Here is a 20526-nt window from a genome sequence, read left to right on the forward strand (position 1 = left end):
TTATCAGATAACTTTCAAACTTTGCAGCCTATTCTGTTTAAATAGTTTTTGGATGTATTCCATCAATTTAGATTAATCTTCACTCTAACCATTATAAACAGGAAACCAACACATTTCTACAGAAGGTAAGAGATTGGCACTAGGTAAAATAACCAGTGCTAACAGAAGGAGCCATATGGCCTCCTTCTCTACTGTACAATGCTGTGATTACCTCCATTTCCAGTTCTTACCAATTTCCCTGTGTGATTTTTTTTAAACCATTCTCTCCAGATTACCCATGAACTGCATCTCCAAAAATTTAAAGCTTATGCAAATTCAAACTAACCTGTTGAGAATTCCAGCTTCTTCTATGGTGATTTTTCTCTCTTCTACTTTAAGGCATTGATCCAATTTGTTTAGCTTTTCTCCACAACCAGCCAAAGCAGTTCTTACAGCCGGGGCTAATAGTAGAACCTTCTTCATGTGGGAATCCATGAACTCCTCAAAATCTTGACTCACATCAGAGTCTGTAGGAACTTTCTTCTCTTCTTTACTTGTAACCGTACTTGATTCAGAATCACTTCCTTCAAAACCAAAGTTCTGTTTCTTAAGTTGTGTCTCATTAATAAGTACATCTGAAAAATTGTGAAAAGTAAAACATTGGTTAACAGCGCACGTAATTTGAATGTATTTAGCCCACTTTCGTATTGTTTAACAATGAAGGAAATGAGATATTATTTCTTGAACAAAACAGCAGTTATGTTTGCAACACAAGACAACATTTCCTACCATCAATGTGGGGGATGATCTTGCCTGCCCTTACGTATTAGAACTCGATTCAACCAACCTTGTAAATACAGTTTAATTATAAAACTAAGTTACTGCTTTCGGCTCCAAGTACCCACAACAACAAAACCAAACCACTCCATAAGCAAAGAAGAGAAGTCAGGATTTTAGTGACGTGTAACAAACATAGTGAATGCTGGAGAAACTCAGGTTCAGGAGCATCTGTGGAGAGAGGAACAGAGTTAGTGTTTCAAACCTGGGCTCCATTAAGCCCAGTGTTTGTTTCAAATCTTCATTGCTTTCATTTCAGTTTCCTGGAATGTTGTCTTATGAGGAAAGGTTGGTCAGGCTGTGTTTGTATTTGCTGAGGTTTAGAAAAGAAAGAAGTAACTTGGTTGAAACATATAAAGCTCCTGAAGGGGTAAGTATGGAGATGATGTTATCTCTTGTGGAAGAATCAAGAACTAGGAGTCTCTGCTTAAAAATTAGTGTCTCCCATTTAAAACAGAGACACATGAGGCTAAAATTGTTTCTTACAAAGGGTATTGAGTCTTTGGAGCTCTCTTCCTGAGAAGAGAGAGAGTGTAATATTTTCCACTCTTGAATATTTTAAAGGCAAAAGTGGATAGATTCTTGGTAAACAAGGGGTGAAAAGTTATTGGGGATATACAGGAGAGTGGATGTGTGGTTGCAATCAGATCAGCTGTGATCTTATTAAATAGTGTAGCATGCTTGAGGGGTCAAATGGCCAATCCCTGCTCCTTGTTCATAATACGGTGAGCAATAGCGACTGCATACCATTAATAATACATACAGGAAATACTGCAGAAAGCTCATTTCAAAACTAAATGCATAAAGTGCAACCCAGCTGATGAAAACAAGTCATAAATTAAATCAATTGTACATTTGTACACATTGTACATAGACAGCTCCGGACAATGACATGCTATAAAACTGAAAAATGGATGATTTGGTAAAATGAATGACTCAGTGAGTCTTCAACACTCAATCGAATGGGTTGATTCTGATGTATTCAGCATTATTGTTGCTAAGAAATGTTTATGAAGGTAACTAGAATGGCTAATCACATTTTCCAACTTTTATTTTCCTATTGTTCTTTTCTCCAATTAGCAAGTTCCTTTTAGAACCAAATCATATAGATTTGAATCTAATACAAATGATTGGAATCTTCATAGCAGTTTACAAGGACCGTAAATTGAATACCATGTGGAAACAACCCAGTTCTGAAAAAGTGGCAGATGGCATAAAATTGCCAAAAATGTAGAACACAATAGATTACTCTACTCTAAAGGTGGATTTTTGCCCTTTTTTTGTTCTAAACAAGTGGAAAATGTAGCTTACAGATTTTAAAGATTCCTAAAACTAGAAAAAAAAACTGTAGTGCAATAAATAGTGCTATTCTGTGTTAGAATTACTGCATATTTTTTGCAGCACAGTGAGCAGTTTTATTCTGCATGTGGCTATTACACTTGCTACACAGAGTGACTGAAGAGATATGTGGGTATTCAATGTTTCTTTCTGGGATACTGAAGCCCTTCAGTGGTATGAATGTAAAATTCCTTATCCCACTTCAACAAACCTAAAGAAGCCCATTTATAAATTATACCACAAAGGATTTTACAGAAGATTACGAAGTATTTTACCTTGATATTTTAAAAACTTCCAGTATGGCTGGTGCACAGCTTTCACATTTTGAATAGACTCTATGGCACTGTTGGGACATAATATTTTTTAAAATTTACTCTGCTGTTTAAGGTACAAAACGTAAATAGTCTGTGTCTGCAGGTTGCTATCAAATAAGTATGCAATATTGTCACTAGGCTCCTAGCCTTGAAATTTATGTAAACATGGCTATATTGGCAGCCATTTCTCAGATTCCACTAACATTTGCATGGTCCTGATCTGGTGATCAGTCTTGCCTTGAAAAACTCTTCATGTGTGGCAATTAAAAACATTCAATTTTATTAATACCAAACTTTGGAACAATTTTGTTAAGGCAATGCATAAAATGCACTCCACGTTTTACTAAAATTGGGAGAAAAACTTTAGGGTGAAGAATTAAATATAAACTAAGAACAAAACCTTGTATTAAGTATGTAAATATCTGCAATTCAAATAAAATAACACTAGAAACTTTAAACACAAACTTTACAGTTATTAATGACCATATATGGTTTATCCTTAAATAAAACAAAGAACTGTGGATGCTGGAGACCTGAAATGAACAAAATGCTTGAAAAACTCAGCAGGTCTGGCAGCATCTGAGGAAAATAAACAGAGTAACATTTCAAGTCCAGTGACCCTTGAAGGGGCTTCTCCAGTAATTTCTGTTTGTGTTGATTATCTTTCTATGATATCTCCACAATGTTGAAGTCAGACATGAACCAAGTAATGTGATAAAATAAAAGAAACAAAACAACACTAACTGATTAAATACCTTATGCATGGCACAATTTCCCCAACCAGGGGAGGCACAGGGTCTCCCAGTAATGCTCGGACGGTCATACAGATAGATTCTGAAAGGGAACGTAAATTGTATCCTCCCTAAAAGAAAAATCCTTATGGTTACAAGGTCTCAAGGAGAATAGAAATAGACAAGACACACATTACACGAAAAGGAAATTCTCTCAAAGTCCACTAACATGTGCATCAAGCCACTTCACTATTCATCAAGTAAACTATTTAATTCAATAAACCTGGAAGGAAAAGATGATTTTGAAATTCAAGTCGCAACTGTTTTATTTCTTTATATATATTCCCTATAGTTATAAATTCTCCACTACAAACTAATTCAGGTATAGTATCTAGCTTATGAATAAAGCATTTTTAGGATAAACAAAGATTGTGCACAAAGGGTTAAGAGATAGTAAGATTTCAAAACAAAATGCATGTGGATAACATTGTAAGATACAAATTACAATAGGTGACATTATAGTATAAACACAACATAATATTTTTATCATTCCCCAATTTAGAGAATAGAAAAATATGTAAAAACGCACTCAACCTGTCAAATCCAATCACTGTGGTTTGCAATGTCTTGTGCTTTCAACATTCATGCTCCAAAGCCAATGAAAGATACTTTCACCTACAACATTTATCAGTTGAACACAAAGATTCAAAGTCAATATTTCAGGGTCCTTCTGTTTCTAACAAACAGAAACTTCCACTTTTCTCCTGCCAATGGTTTGATTTGTCCACATCAATCACAATCCAGGGTCAAGAAGCTGCCATCATGCAGCAACCAAACAAGTCCTGACAACAGGTGCCAAAGGGACAGACCAGTAAAAGAAAGGAAACTGTGTGTATTGTGCCTGTTGGGGCTACCATTACTTGACAGACACAAAATGGTCGACTAACTGATGTAACAAACTGATTAAAACAGAATTGAAAGCCTGCTTCATCATTTAAGTGAAACAATAGTGCCTTTGAGAAGGGCTTATTTCAAGCTATAAGGTAGCATTGTCTGAACAAGTTACAAGGAGTGCAGAGACAGTCTTGATAAGGAAATATTCAAGGGTAAACAGTTCGAAGATTTGCAACAAACACAAATGAAATAATGGAATTGTGCCTTTTTAAAGAAACTTTGAAGGATCTTTAAACTACAACAAGTAAGTAATTCCAGTCTCATTAATGAAAGGATGTCGTCCCATTCGGCTAACAGCATTAATAAAGCGTCATGCAGCCATGAAAAAAGCAGCTGAAGTTCTCTAGCAGAAATTAGTTGTTTCTATGAAACTATTTACAATATTAAGAAATAGGTTCTAGTTAAAGATTCTTCAAATAATCACAGACATAGATTTCAACATAATTATAGACACACAGATATAATCAAAGCATAATAAAAGCATTAGGGGAAAACATTAAAGAGATGCCTGGCATATTTTGTCTCATTAGCTAAACAGTGCTAACAGGAGAAGTAATTATAAAACATTATAATAGAAATGAATATTACGAATCTTATAGCAGAACCAACTATCTTTTTTATATAAGAGGAATGACAGAATTTGATAAAGATAGCAAGTGGAATACAATGAACAATAGAATTCAAGCAGTCCTCAGAGATAAGCAAGTCAGGGACGTGTCCAAAGGAGTACAGCCAGTAATTCTGGAATGTGAATTAATAGGTTACACAGAAAGACCCCAGGGCCTACAGGTTACAATGTCTGTTAGACTTCATGAAAACCAAGGGAACCCCGGCTGTCCATAGGAGTATCCATCATTGATCAGGTGTTTCACAGGATTGGTTGTATAGAGAAAGGGGAGGGGCACAGTAACCACATTGTATGTGATCATTGTAAAACAAAATGTATAAAAATACTGTACTTCACTGTAAAAGCCACAGCACGATCTTCCGATCTGAGCTGTAGATTAAGAGAGTGATTGGGTTCTCAAGTCACAGCCAGTTTCAGGGAAGATCTTTGGCCCTCTCCCTACATTAACTGGTTGTTGCCTGAATAAAGACTGCCACATGCCTGAATCCTGCCTGCCTCCCAAGTCTTTGTTCCCATTCGGGGGCTACACTCCTACAGTGCCACAAGCTCAAAAGTACATCCTACCATTCAACTGCACAGTCTCCATTAATTGTAGGATACCTTTACAACACAGGGACACCTTCAATAAAATGCTATTGTACTGGCTTTCCAGCCCCACTATTTATATATCCACTGAAAACAATTCTCCATTGGGCACTAGCCTACAGCAATCAGCAAGACCCAGCAAAAGTATAACTGGGTATCTGTTTCAGTAATTCAAGCAGTTTAAGTATTTCATAGAACAATGCTGTGTTTTCCATCATCTAATTATGAAACTTAACAATCTCCAGTTTTCTTTAACATCCACCCAGATTGGACTTCAGCTAATATCTCCGATGAGAAACAAAATCTAAGCCCTCGAATGAACTAGATGAAAAACAAAACATAAATGTGGGGATTTGAATTCAGTGTCCCACTGGCATAGGTTATGTCAAATGACTAAATCTTAATAGATGATAATTCCCCACAGAATTGAAAGCGAAGCAAAGAAGTGGGATAAAACTTGATGTACCTCTATGTTTTTCTGAATTCCATCTGTAATACCAGAGGAAAACTACACAGTTAGACCAGTTTAATACTGGTCATTAAAAAAGGTCAGGTCATCCAACATGATATAAAAAAAAAACTCTCCACTACATTCCAATCTGCTGTGAAACTTGAATAAATTGCATCTTCACAATATTTTACATCATCTGGATATTGACTAGCAAACCCGTGCTTGATTTTAATGTACATATAATAGATCCAAAGTTACCCATATAAATTTTCATAGATAAATGCTCTACCCTAAGTAGTTTGATAAAATGTTCTGTAATAGCATGCACAGTCTAGGAGAAAACACACATACCTCTAACACAACACAGAGTTTCCCATTAGCTAGTGGCATCAGCAATTGTGTCAGATGAGCAAAACACTCAGGTGTAGCACACATTTCACCCTAGAGGATGACAGAGGAAATTGTCAAATTGCACTAACAATACTCCTAAAGCCAAAACACTTGGCCATCTTGAAGAAACATTCTAGAAATAAGACTTGTTTTACTATGGAGAAGTTATTTTGAAAGCTATTTCACCTTTTATAAATTGTTCATGTGCAGTTTTGTAATAAATTGAAGTAAAATGCCCATTGAATTGCACTGGGGTTTAAAACATGGCTCAGTTTAAAATATTATGGACTTTGTTTTGAAACAAAGAAAATAGTTGATTCTAGTTAAGCCAATAGTTTTATGTTGCACATAGATAGTGCTGAGTGCTCGTAAGGAATAACAATAGAGGAAATGGCTTATTAGTTATATAACTTGTCATATAAAAAATCTAAATTGTCAGCATGATTATATGCAAAAAACTTCATCTTGATCAAATGTTTGAAGATGTACAGTCAATTAAAAAAGACATACCTCAGGATCTCCGATTGCAGTATCATATCCAGCTGAAACCAGAATCAATTCTGGATTAAACTGTAGAGACAATAAGTTATTTAGTAACAAAGTATAGATACAAAGAGTACAATAACATGGATGCACAAGTATTAAAATAGTTAAATGTAACAATAATTACCTCATAAGCCATAGGAAGTAAAACATAGAAGAAAGCTGCCAGATAGTCAGCATTTTCCATTCCTGCCTGTTATAAAGGAATTTTTTAAAAAGTTACTTTTACTTAAATTTTGAAATGTGAAACTTAATGCTGTGCTTTTAGATGATTGCCGATGAGGAACGTAGATAAGAGATACCATGATTCCAAGTTATGTCCTTGGAAAATCTCTCAGGTAATACTGCAGTAGGATGTTGAATGTTATATTAGCAAGACCAGGAATAATTTAAGAGGATGCAAGGAAAGAGGGCAAGAAAGAAACTTGCAGTTCAAAAGTTTGTATCAGCACACGTGACAGTTGGCACCACTCCCCTACTGCGCTGCTGGTTTTATAAACTACAAGCATCTTGATAGTTCAGATCAAAAATAAAAGCTTTATTTTTAAAAACACCTTGTTCCATGGAATGTTTACATTGAATCCGGCCCCTTTGCCTTTTCCAATTGCATTGTAGTCAGAGTCCCTTAAATTGGGCCAGAACTGCTGGTTTTCGTAACGATGCCATGAGAAATACAAAACACTAAAAGAAACCAAAGTCATTAAAATACAAAACCTCTTGCATATCTAAAAATCACATTAAAATATCTATCCTCCTGAGAACCTGAGATAAACTGCAGTATGCCTACTGGCATCCAGGTGAAGTCCTCTTGTAACAGTAGTGGTAGTGTCCCTGCCCCTGGAGCAATACCTATATATACTCATACAACTGTGGTGCAAATTGGTTGTTCATTATTTAAAAAAAAAACAATTTAGCACTTGGGCCTTCTTGTGGCATGGTGGTATTATCCTTAACCCTAGACTGGGAGGGCAGGTCTCAAGTCCCACCTGCTCCAGAGGTCTGTAATAACATCTCTGAACAGGTTTACTAAAGAAATAGGTTAAATAAAAAAAGCTGACCCCTGGAGTCCTCTTGTGACACAGTGGTAAGTGTCCCTACCCCTGGAACAGGTTCTATGTATACTCACATGACTGTAGTGCAAATGGATTTGGTCAATCATCATTTAAAAAAAAATTCAATTTAGCACTCGGGCCCTCTTGTGATTTAGTGATATTTCCTTACCTCTGGACTAGAAAGCCAGGGCTCAAGTCCCACCTGCTCCAGAGATGTGTACATCTCTGAACAGGTTGATTAGAAAAACAGGATATTAAGAAAGAACAATTTAGCACTCATCAAGACAACTATTGGAAGAGCTAAGTTTGCTTGGAAATTTAGATGACTTTCTCACAATAAGGACTATGACAAAACCGCAGGTTCAAGATTGATTTCTCCCCTGTAATATCCCATTTTTTTTTTTGTAAAAACAGAAATGAATTTGTACTAACGTGGGATCCTCCTCAAACGTGTACTGAGTTCCTTGGCCATGATGCACATCCCAATCAACAATCAGAATTCTAGAAGAGATGAACCATGCAAACTATAATTGATATCATCAAAACAAACAGTTTTCTAATTTAAAAAAATCAGATCTTCACCTCTTTGCTCCATGTTTTTCTTTCGCATACTTGGCTGCTATTGCTACATTATTAAAGATACAAAATCCACAGGCTTCACTCTTGTGGCTATGATGACCTGGAGGTCTGGGAGAATGAACAAAATAAATTTATCATGTGAACACAGACATTACATGAAATCAAATGAAATGTATAAATATGAAATTATCCTGTACCTGACCAATGCCATCCCATTTCTTACTTTACCCAACATAACTGCATCAACAAGCTGCAGAGTTGCTCCCAGAGCTACTTTGGCACAGTGGTAAGAATTCTAAAACGAAATGAGACTTTGATAAAACTAGCAATAAAGTCACATCACTGAGTTAAGACACTGAAAAACTCAGTTAGCAACCAACACATGAAGTAGTTGTCAGCAATCAATTCAAGCACCATCTTTAACAGTTTACCTAGTTGATAAATTCTCAAAATACTCTCCAGCAGACAAAAAAGTTGCCTCAAGTTTACTTTCTTGTATATTTTTAGTTTTGTGGCTTGGCTTATTAGACACTGATTAATTACGTTAGCAAATCTAGTTTTGTATTATTCTGGTACAGAATCATGATGTCACAACATTCTGCCTGAGTTCCTTTTTGTATCAAGACTTCCAAATTTTTTAAAAATTTAACCTATTTTTCTAATCAACCTGTTCAGTGATGTTATCGCACATCTCTGGAGCAGGTGCGACTTGAACATCGGCCTCCCAGTCCAGGGGTAGGGACACTGCCACTGTGCCACAAGTGGACCCTCATTTTCTAACAATTTTTTCTTTCATGTTTTCATGCTGGGTACAGACTCAACAACCTGTCCACCATCTCATATTGGTAATTATACTTCTTACATGGACTCCAACATCAGTAGGATGTCTGACCGCATTTAGGAGAAATGACGTCTCTAACACTGTTCTCACTCATTAGCACACTAGGATGGTCACAGTAACAGCTTACAACGCGGACCTTAGATACCTTAAAGTTTTGTTAGGCACATGATTTTCCTTTAGCCCAGAAATGTCAAGCTATGTGTGGCAGTTCTGCCTTGAATAAGATTAGCTGTGTACACAGAGACCAGGGTTCAAATGCTAGACCCTCTAGTTGTATTTTTCTATTAGTAATTGTTAATACAAACATTTTTCCATTGATAATTCAATGCCTAGTTGAAACTTTACACTCAGCACATATAAGAATTAAAATATATAAATGCTAAATGCGAGGTAATTAAGATAGTGCTGTACATGCTATCCCAGTGCTCCAAATGGAGAGATTTTTCCTATTTTCAATAATCCTCAGTGTGGGGGCATGGAGCAAAAAGTATATATCTTCAAATTTATGTGACTCCTTAACATGTCCATAGCTTATCACAAAACACTTCACATCCAACAAATTCCTTTTGAATCACCATGGCACCGGTAAACAGCATAGCGAATCTGCTACGTTAGCATCCCACAAATGACAAATAAGTCGAGCACATAATTTACATTTCACAGTCTCTTGAGATTAGAATGCTAACAAGAGTGAGGAAATCTTCCTACACTGAACAAGTAGATTGAGTTAAACAGTTGTTGGGGGAAACAAAATTGATGATAAAACAGAAAACTTCAAAGTTCTACTGAAGTGGCAACCAAGATTGGGAGTTTACGAACTTTTGATTTTCACAGCTTCAGAGAACCCTACCAATGAGAATGTGGTCTTGTTCATTCAATCCATTTTAGATCTATCAAAAAGAAATTTATTTCAATCCATTAGGACTAGATTTAAAAATCAAAAACTAAAGCAGCCAAAGTTCTTCAATTAAGGAGATGAAGCCCTGTTAGTTCATCAGCTAAATTCATTGCCCAAATTTAATATTTTGTTTAACCTATTTTTCTACTCAAGCTGTTCAGAAATGTTATTACACAGTTCTGGAGCAGGTGGGACTTGAACCTGGGCCTCCTGATCCAGGAGTAGGGACACTACCTACTACTGTGCCACAAGTGGGCGCATTTGTCAGATTTAATCTGCAGACTACGGATTGGAGACATATGGCCTAATTTGAGAGACCAATCCTCGAATGGAGTCTTGAAGTCACCAAGTCCAACATAAGTGCAAGTGCTGTCAATGCAAAAGAGTTGGCACAGTAAAAGAAATAGAAACATAATTTTTTTATGAATATCATTGTGAATTTTTTGATACAAGTGGTATTTTACTTACAGGATGAAAATATACATCATTATAATTATAGGAAAATGCCTTCAGTTCTTCAATATTCATAGATACAGTAGATTTCACAGCTTCTATGTAATCCAAGCTAAAGAAATAAAACACTTTAATATGAACTGGCTCAAATTATCAGTTTTGCTAATTTAAAAACTGTTAGGCATTTTGTGATACAATATGTAGCTTTAGCAATGGTACAAATCAGATTGATAGGGTATAGGTCATAGTTTCTGATCTTGGTTAATGTAATTAGTTATTTAATTGAATTAATTAATCCATGATCTAATGAAATGGTGGAACCGGTTTCACAAGCTGAATAGCCTGCCCTTGTTCCTAAGCTTCCATGCTTAGTCCACAAGGGAAGCATGTCCTCAGAAAAACTTAAAGTGGCAATGGCAAAACTGGGGTACCAGGCTATCCGGATGCGGCTGGGCTGGTTCAGTCTTTCAAAACGAAAGTATTGCAGATGTAAATCACTATTTGTTTAACTCATTTATTGAAGTGATTAAAAGTTTCATATTACCTAATGTCACTAAAGCAGAAAAGTATTTAATCAAGACATTTGCTGAAGCATTACCTCGTTACCCAAATTTTTACAATTTTTGATCAATAAAAACTTACCTTAATTTTGTAATATATATACACATTTTGCATCATGAAACAGGTTATGTACAGACAGGTACATATTCTTTTTGTTTTATTCACTCATGACGTGGGCATCACTTTCTGGTCAGCATTTATTGCCCATCCCTAGTTGCCCTTGAGAAGGTGAGTGAGCTGCCTTCTTGAACCGCTGCAGTCCACAAATTGAGGCTTTGTAGTGACTGATACAACTGAGTGCTTTGCTAGGCCATTTCAGAGGGCAGCAACCACATTGCTATGGCACTGGAGTTACATGTAGGCCAGACCAGGTGAGGATGGCAGATTTTCTTCCCTGAAGAAAATTTTTGAGCCAGATGGATTTTTACTACAACTGACAGTGGTTACACAGTCACCATCAGGCCAACTCTTTATTCCAGACTTTTTTTTTGTTGAATTCAATCTTCACTATCTGTCATGGATGCAAGCCCATTACCACAGAACATTGGCCTGGGGTTCTAGATTGCTAGTCCAGTGACATCACCACTACAACACCACCTCATTTCGCTGGAGTATTCTCCAATGGCAATGCCTCTATGAATCAGAGTTTAGTAGCCAACCAATCAGTACTTTTCTTTTATACAGTATCAATATTGTATCCCTTTATATTGGTATTTTTGTGAATTGTCCCGATGTGTATAAAACAAAAGCCGCTCACGCTTGGACATAGAGCAGTTTTTCCGCCGCCTCCGCCTCCACGCTTACTTCTTTAACCGCGAACCTAACCCTCCCTCTACTGACCCCTTCTCCCGCTTCCAACACACCTCCTCCTCCTGGACACCACCCCAAGGCCTCCTACCCTCCCTCGACCTCTTCATCTCCAACTGCCGTCGAGACATCAATCGCCTCAACCTCTCCACCCCTCTCACCCACTCCAACCTCTCCCCCGCAGAACGTGCAGCCCTCCGCTCCCTCCGCTCCAATCCCAACCTCACCATAAAACCTGCGGACAAGGGAGGTGCAGTTGTAGTATGGCGCACTGACCTCTACATCGCCAAGGCCGGACGCCAACTCTCCGACACCTCCTCCTACCGCCCCCTTGATCAAGACCCCACCCCTGAGCACCAAACCATCATCTCCCAAACCATCCACAACCTCATCACCTCAGGTGACCTCCCACCCACGGCCTCCAACCTCATCGTTCCCCAACCTCGCACTGCCCGCTTCTATCTCCTTCCCAAAATCCACAAACCTGAATGCCCTGGTCGACCCATTGTCTCCGCCTGCTCCTGCCCCACCGAACTGATCTCCAACTATCTCGACTCCATTTTCTCCCCCTTGGTCCAGGAACTCCCTACCTATGTCCGTGACACCACCCACGCCCTCCACCTCCTCCAGAACTTCCAATTCCCCGGTCCCCAACACCTCATCTTTACCATGGACGTTCAGTCCCTCTACACCTGCATTCCCCATGCAGATGGCCTTAAGGCCCTCCACTTCTTCCTGTCCCGCAGGCCCGACCAGTCCCCCTCCACTGACACCCTCATCCGCTTAGCCGAACTCGTCCTCACACTCAACAACTTCTCTTTCAATTCCTCCCACTTCCTACAGACAAAGGGGGTAGCCATGGGTAGCCGCATGGGCCCAAGCTATGCCTGCCTCTTTGTAGGTTACGTGGAACAATCCCTCTTCCGTACCTACACCGGCCCTAAACACCACCTCTTCCTCCGTTACATTGATGACTGTATCGGCGCCGCCTCGTGCTCCCACGAGGAGCTCGAACAGTTCATACACTTCACTAACACCTTCCACCCCAACCTTAAGTTTACCTGGACCATCTCTAACACCTCTCTCCCCTTCCTGGACCTCTCTTCTCCATATCGGGCAACCACCTAGAAACCGATATTCATTTCAAGCCCACCGACTCCCACAGCTACCTAGAATACTCCTCCTCCCACCCACCTTCCTGCAAAAATGCTATCCCCTATTCCCAATTCCTTCGCCTCCGCCGCATCTGCTCCCAGGATGAGGCATTCCACTCCCGTACATCTCAGTTGTCCTCGTTTTTCAAGGACCGTAACTTCCCCTCCTCGGTGGTCGAGAACGCCCTCAACCGTGTCTCCCACATCTCCCGCACCTCATCCCTCACACCCCGTCCACGCAATAAAAACCAAAAAAGAATCCCCCTCGTCCTCACGTACCACCCCACCAACCTCCGGATCCAACGCATCATCCTCCGACACTTCCGCCATCTGCAATCCGACCCCACCACCAAAGACATCTTTCCCTCCCCACCTTTATCTGCTTTCCGGAGGGACAACTCTCTCCGTGACTCCCTTGTCCGCTCCACACTCCCCTCCAGCTCCACCACACCCGGCACTTTTCCCTGCAACCGCAGGAAGTGCTACACCTGCCCCCATACCTCCTCCCTCACCCCCATGTCAGGCCCCAAGAAGACTTTCCACATCAAGCAGATGTTCACCTGCACATCTGCCAATGTGGTATACTGCATCCGCTGTACCCGGTGTGGCTTCCTCTACATCGGGGAAACCAAGCGGAGACTCGGGGACCGCTTTGCAGAACACCTACGCTCGGTTCGCAACAAACAACTGCACCTCCCAGTCGCGAACCATTTCAACTCCCCCTCCCATTCCTCAGACGACATGTCCATCCTGGGCCTCCTGCAGTGCCACAACGATGCCACCCGAAGGTTGCAGGAACAGCAACTCATATTCCGCTTGGGAACCCTGCAGCCCAATGGTATCAATGTGGATTTCACAAGTTTCAAAATCTCCCCTCCCCCCACCGCATCCCAAAACCAGTCCAACTCGTCCCTGCCTCCCTAACCTGTTCTTCCTCCCACCTATCCCCTCCTCCCACCCCAAGCCGCACCTCCATCTCCTACCGACCAACCTCATCCCGCCCCCTTGACCTGTCCGTCCTCCCTGGACTGACCTATCCCCTTCCTAACTCCCTACCTACACTCACCTTTACTGGCTCCATCCCCGCCTCTTCGACCTGTTTGTTTCCTCTCCACCTATCCTCTCCTCTATCCCTCTTCTATCCGCCTCCCACTCTCTCCCTATTTATTTCAAAACCCCCTTCCCCTCCCCCTTTTCTGATGAAGGGTCTAGGCCCGAAACGTCAGCCTCTCTGCTCCTATGATGCTGCTTGGCCTGCTGTGTTCATCCAGCCCTGCACCTTGCTGTCTCGGATTCTCCAGCATCTGCAGTTCCTACTATCTCTCTTCAACAAAATGTCCTTTTTTTTTCAATACTCAAGTTCTCTTGCTCTTTTGACCACATTTAGTGGTCCATTTAGAAGCCACATTGGCTTCTCTACCTATCTTGCCCTGATGATCTTTCTTAAGCAGTTTTACTTTGCCATACTCTTTCAAAACAAACATAAAATCGGTGGCAGAAGACACAGCATGTGTTCCCTCTGAGAAATACAAATACGAAACTGGTTGTTTATCAACAAAACAAATGGGAGACACAATTGCATGACAAGATGACTTGATAACCTTAGGTATGATACTAGGAAAGACACAGCAGGATGATAGTCTGCTTCCCAACCTTTAGTCAAGGAAGGGGGTAAATGGACACAACAATATACAAGATAATAGAAGTTTAAAAGTAGGTACAACCTGTGAACCAACAAAATTTCCTCTTCGACAGCTTCTCGAACAGTTAGTGGGATGCATCTTTCCACAAGACCATAGTACTTCAGTTTCTCAAGAGAAGCAGACAGTCGCTCTGGTTTTTCGATACTGCAAACTGGGCTAAAATGAATCCAAAAGTGAAACTGTTACCAAGATTAATATTATGTATCATAAGCAATTTTTTACTTGCCAGATGAACACAATAAATTCGCTTGAAAAAAACCGAAAGAACTGCATAAGCTGGAAATCTGAAACAAAACCAAAAATTGCTGGAAAATCTCAGCAGGTCTGGCAGCATCTGTGAACAGAAATCAGAGTTAACTTTGCGGGTCCAGCGAACCTTCTTCAAAACCAATGGTAGCTAGGAAAAGGATGGTTTTAGTCAGTTTGAAAGCTTCATCATCTTATTCAGAGCTGCCATGATGGATTGCTAGTCTGGAAAATGCATCTATTGTGCTATCATATGTGTTAGCCAAAAAAAGAAAGTTATGGTGATGGGTAGAACAAAGGTAACTCCAATTGCTTCTGAAAGGCTGTACCTGATCTGAGGATACTGAACAACAATACCTTAGTTGTTGAAAGATAAAGTCATACAGCACAGAAACAGACCCGTCAGTCCAACTCGTCCATGCCGATCAAGTTTCCAAAACTAAACTAGTCCCACTTGCCTGCGTTTGGCTCATATCCCTCTAACCCTTTCCTGTTCACGTACCTGTCGAAATATCTTTTAAATGGTGTAACCATACCTGCATCTACCACTTCCTCTGGCAGTTTATTCCACATTCGAAGCAACCTCTGTGTGAAAAAACTGCCCTTCAGGTCCCTTTTAAATCTTTCTCCCCTCACCTTAAAAATATGCCCCCTAGTTTTGAACTCTCCCTCCCTAGGGGAAAAAAAGACTTTTGCTATTCACTGTAACTATGCCCCTCCTGATTTTATAAACCTCTATAAGATCATCCTTCAACCTCCCACACTCCAGTAAAAGAAGTCCCAGCCTATCCGGCCTCTCCTGATAACTCAAACCCTCCAGTCCCAGCAACATCCTGGTAAATCTTTTCTGAACTTGTTTGACACCCAAGTATTAAAAGAGTGAAGTACTTAGAAAGAAATTCAGACTTGCTGGGTTTCAGGTATATAATACTTATCCTTGCTAAAATACCTCAATTTAGTAGACTATGCACAATTACTTCAGTTTTCCCAATATTTAATTATCTAGTTCCAGATGTTAGATAAACAGTCTGATAATTTAACAACAGTGGACAAGTCATGACAGGAGGTGGTAAGGAACAGCCAACTGTCAGATTATGTTCTGGGCTTTCAGGTCATATTGTCATGGAGCAGAATGTAGATGAGAAACAGAGGGATTAAAGACAAATTCTCAAGGAATATCAAAGGTAATGACATGAGTGGGAAGATGGCACTTGTGCATCACTGGGAAGATCAGCAATTGCTTCCCAATCCTAAATATCCTTGAACCAATTGGCTTGCAAGGCTATTTCAGAGGGCAGTTAAGTGTCAACCACATTACTGTGGATTTGGAGTTACTTGTAGATGAAATTGGGCAAGGATGTCCTTCCCTAAAGGATATGAGTGAACCAAATTGGGTTTTTACAACACTACCATTATGCAAAGGGGCTTTTAATGCCAGAATGTTTTATTAGTTACAGTTAAATTCTGCCCACTGCCAAAGTGGGATTTGAACCAGTGCCTCGAGATCATTGACAGGTATCACTGGATTGCTATTCCAGTGAGAACACCAACTGTCATTCTTTGAAAGTGATTTGCATTAAGTAGACAAAATTAGAACCAGGAGTCAAGCATGGTCCCACTCAACTGTATCACACTGGAGAGACCTTAGGGGAGAATGGTGCACTGAACTGCTTAAATTTAAATTTGCTTCATGTGAGATCAAGAATTGCTGATTATGTTTAAACATTTACCTATTTAAAGTGCTCCCTAAGAATTTCAATTTAAAGCAAGAGTATTAATTGCTTTAAAAACATAAAACAACATATTACAGCACTTACAAATCCCACAGCAGACTGTAGTTCTTCATCTGTTCATTGTAGATCAACCCTGTTCTCAAAGCCATGACTGAAGAAATAAAAATACATTGCTTTATTTTGGATTCAGTGACAATTTTAACATTAAAATATATTTTAAGAGCAGAAGATCAGAAGATGTGGAAGCAGAAGTAGGCTATTCAGCCCATCAAGTATGCTCTACCATTCAATGGAATCATGTCTGAACTGATAACCCTCAATCCGCTTTCCTGCCTTTTCCCCATGCTGTCCATTCCCTTACTAATCAAAAGAAAATCTCTCATTCTTGAATATACTCAATACTCAACACGCAACCTTGAATATACTCAACGACCTGGCCTTGACAGTCCTCTGCGGTAAAGAATGCCACAGATTCACAACTCAGAAGAAATTCCAGCTCATCTTCATTTTGAATACGCAATCACTTATTCAGAGATTACACCCTGTGACCGTAGGGTCCCCACAAGAGGAAACAACCTGTCCACATCTAAACTATCAAATCCTTAGAGGATTGTGTGTGTTAGATAGAGGCAAATGTAAATTTATAAGGGTCGAAAATTTGACATTTCAATTAACTTTGAAGATACATTGTTTCAAACTCACCTTCTGCCTGTCTCAAGCAAAAGCAGTTTAGGAATGAGATGTGGAAGAGCCGTGAAATGTCATGTTTTGCACCCCGTTTCGCTTTAATTGTTAAACTCTGACCTTTTCTTCTCACTCGGATTCTTAATTTCTTTGGCTACATCTCAAACAAAATACCTCTGGTGCGCTAAACACTGTCCCACTAACAACTTTTTTTTTGAACACCACCTCCCAGCCAACTAATGTGCAAAAAGCTGCGAACTACTTTCCTCCAAACCTCAAACTCTTTGCAGCACATATTCCGGTAAACTTCTCACCAATTTTGAGAGTCGGTTCTGCTCAATCTCTCCATTGGATGCGTTAATGAAACACGCTTATTGTTAATCAAAGATAACACAGTGTGGAGCTGGAGGAACATAGCAGGCCAGGCAGCATCAGAGGAGCAGGAAAGTTGACATTTCGGGTCGGGACCCTTCTGCAGAAATGGGGAGGGGGAAGGGAGCTCAGAAATGAATAGAAGCAGGGGTGGGGCTGGGGAAGGTAGGTAGGGAGTGGTGGGGATTGGTCAGTGGGATGGGTGGGGTGGATAGGTGGGAGAGAAGATGGACAGGTTGTGTCAGGTCAAGGAGGCGAGGGATGAGAGGAAGGCTTGGACATGGGATGAGGCTGGGGGTGAGGAGATTTTAAAACTAATGAAATCCAAGTTCAGGCCATCAGAACGTAGGCTCCCGAGGCTGAATATGAGATGCTGTTCCTCCAGTTTGCGGGTGGAGTCATTGTGACACTGGAGGAGGCCCAGGATGGACATATAACCCAGGGAGTAGGAGGGGGAACTAAAATGGTTCGCAATTGGAAGGTGTTGTCATTTGTCGCGTACAGAGCGCAGATACTCTACAAAACAGTCTCAGCGTCTCCACTTGGTCTCAGTGATGTACAGGAGGCCACATTGGGAGCAGTAGATGCAGTAGACCAAGCTGATGGATGTGGAGATGAATCCCTGTCTAAGGTGGAAGGTTTGTTTTGTGCCTTGAATGGAAGTGATGGGGGGGAGAGAAGATGTAGGGGCATATGCAGCACTTTCTGCAGTTGCAGGGAAGGGCGCCAGGGGTGATAGGGTTAGTGGACGAGAGAGTCGTGGAGAGAGCAGTCCCTACGAAAGGCAGATGGGGTGGGGAGGGAAATATCTCTTTGATTGTGGGTTCGGATTGTAGGTGGCAGAAGTGGTGGAGAATGATACGTTGGTGGGGTGATATGTGAGGACAAGGGGGAATTCTGTCTTTACTTTTGCTGGGGGGAGGAGATGTGAGGGCAGAGGTGCGGGAAACGCAAGAGATGTGGTTGAGAGCATTTTTGATCGCCAGAGGGGACAAGTTACAATCCTTGAACTGGAAGAGCATCTGGGATGTGCAGGAGTGGAACGCCCCATCTTGACAGCAGATGCGGCAGAGGCAGAGGAGTTGGGAGTAGGGGATCACATGCTTGCAGGAAGGTGGGTGAAAGGAGGTGTAGTCCAGGTAGCTGTGGAAGTTGGTGGGCATGTCAGTTTTGAAGCAGTCACCAGTGATGGAGACAGAGAGGTCCAGGAAGAACCAGATGTCCTCCTATTTCAAGGATTGTAACTTTCCCCCTTCGGTGACTGAAAATGCCTTCAACTGCATCTCCTGCGTTTCCCGCACCTATGTATGTATACAGTATTTGTGGATTTCCCCTGAGCTGCAGTTTCTGTGATCCAAGAAAGAAGCAAATGATCCTGAAATCTGCATAATTGTACAGAAATCATGCTTTTTAAAAACATCACAAAAGTCCCAAATAGATATATAAAATGGCAGTGCAGTTGCTCTTTTTAAAAAGCTAGAACTTGTGGAGAGACCGGTGGTGACAGCATTGCAGCAGCTGAGGGCCCAGATTGGGATGGTCAGCAGACCAGGGCAGAGAAGGACAATCAACAGGACCAGGACAGTGATCGAACTGAGGGCTTGGAACAGGGCGGCTGGCAGTCAGGGGCCTAGTGCGGTCAGCCTGTCACAGATGGCAGTCAGCCTAGCATGTGAGAGCATAACCCACGTGTGGAAAACTCCCAGTGTGGAACTTTTCTTCTTTATTTTCCAAATTTATACTATGTACAACTTAAATGTAGAACTTCAGTTTTTTTTTTCCTTTGTTTATTTTTGCAGCTAATCTATTTTAGTACCTAAGCTTTGGAGCTAGGTACTTTGTACCTAAGATGGCATTGTGTGGTTAAATTGTACACTCTTCACTGTACTTTTGTACTTGAATATACATGACAATAAAACCTAATTCTGGTACAGTGAAATGTGCATAAGGCAAAAGAAAAGGGTGAAGTTTCCACTAAAATAAAAGCAAAATACTCCAGGTGCTGGTAATCTGAAAGTAAAACAAAGTGCTGAAGAAATTCAGCTACTCTGGCAACATTTGTCGACAAAGTCAGAAGTCCCACAACACTAGGTTATGGTCCAACAGGTTTATTTGAAATCATAAGTTTTTGGAGTGCTGTTCCTTTTCCAGTTGAAGACGAAGGAGCAGCGCCTCGAAAGCTTGTGACGTCTGACTTTGTATACCCTAGTCCAACACCAGCATCTCTACATCACGGCTAACATTTGTGCAGACAGGAAGAGTGAACATTTCGAATCTGATATGACATTCCCCTCGGAAGAATTCCCACCCTTGCTGTCTCAGATCTATTTACACCTTCTCTAAAAATGTACTTCATACGTAAAAGTCCTCAAGAGTACAGTGCAAAACATGTCAGAGAAATACAACTCTGATCCATCGAACATGTTGCATTAGTAGTTGCTACTCTCCAAATGTAAGACATAAGACCCTTTACTAACACACAGCACATCAACCTGAACAAAGACGATGATAGAAAACTTCAAACCAACTTCTCGCGCTGACCTCAGGGATAACCACTTCCGCAGGTCAACACTCCCGTCTCCGGCGGAAGTGATATTTGATTGGCAGCAGATGCAGCCAGTGGAAGGAGGTGCCGTAAGCGAACGTCCAATAGTAACATAGCGCGCCAAGGGTTGAGTTATTCGATTGGTTGA

The 20526-nt window shown here is 40.7% G+C and overlaps 1 protein-coding gene across 1 annotated transcript; it reads right to left on the bottom strand.

Annotated features, from left to right (window-relative positions):
* Positions 1-315: 315 nt before the first annotated feature.
* Positions 316-20352, bottom strand: hdac10 (histone deacetylase 10). The gene is made up of 15 exons (XM_048609955.1): positions 20326-20352; positions 17480-17486; positions 16862-16928; positions 14820-14954; positions 10589-10685; positions 8579-8676; positions 8385-8489; positions 8235-8303; positions 7305-7431; positions 6878-6943; positions 6718-6777; positions 6169-6258; positions 3224-3330; positions 2430-2497; positions 316-614 (listed from the first exon to the last, which is right to left on the bottom strand). Exons 3-15 carry the CDS (start codon positions 16924-16926, stop codon positions 316-318), a joined length of 1386 nt encoding a protein of 461 aa, XP_048465912.1. The 5' UTR covers positions 16927-16928; positions 17480-17486; positions 20326-20352.
* Between the last annotated feature and the right edge of the window lie 174 nt (positions 20353-20526).

The sequence above is a fragment of the Rhincodon typus genome, chromosome 22 (assembly GCF_021869965.1).
Source record: "Rhincodon typus isolate 14 chromosome 22, sRhiTyp1.1, whole genome shotgun sequence".
In the NCBI taxonomy this organism is placed as follows: Eukaryota; Metazoa; Chordata; class Chondrichthyes; order Orectolobiformes; family Rhincodontidae; genus Rhincodon; species Rhincodon typus.

What these genes read in the sequence shown, in the direction of transcription:
- hdac10 (XM_048609955.1), bottom strand. Translation starts at nt 16,926, where the DNA reads ATGGCTTTGAGAACAGGGTTGATCTACAATGAACAGATGAAGAACTAC. An exon ending in GAAATTTTGTTGGTTCACAG is followed by an intron (nt 10,686 to 14,819) that starts GTTGTACCTACT and finishes TTATTTCTTTAG; the next exon opens with CTTGGATTACATAGAAGCTG. An exon ending in TAAACATTCCATGGAACAAG is followed by an intron (nt 6,944 to 7,304) that starts GTGTTTTTAAAA and finishes CCTTTATAACAG; the next exon opens with GCAGGAATGGAAAATGCTGA.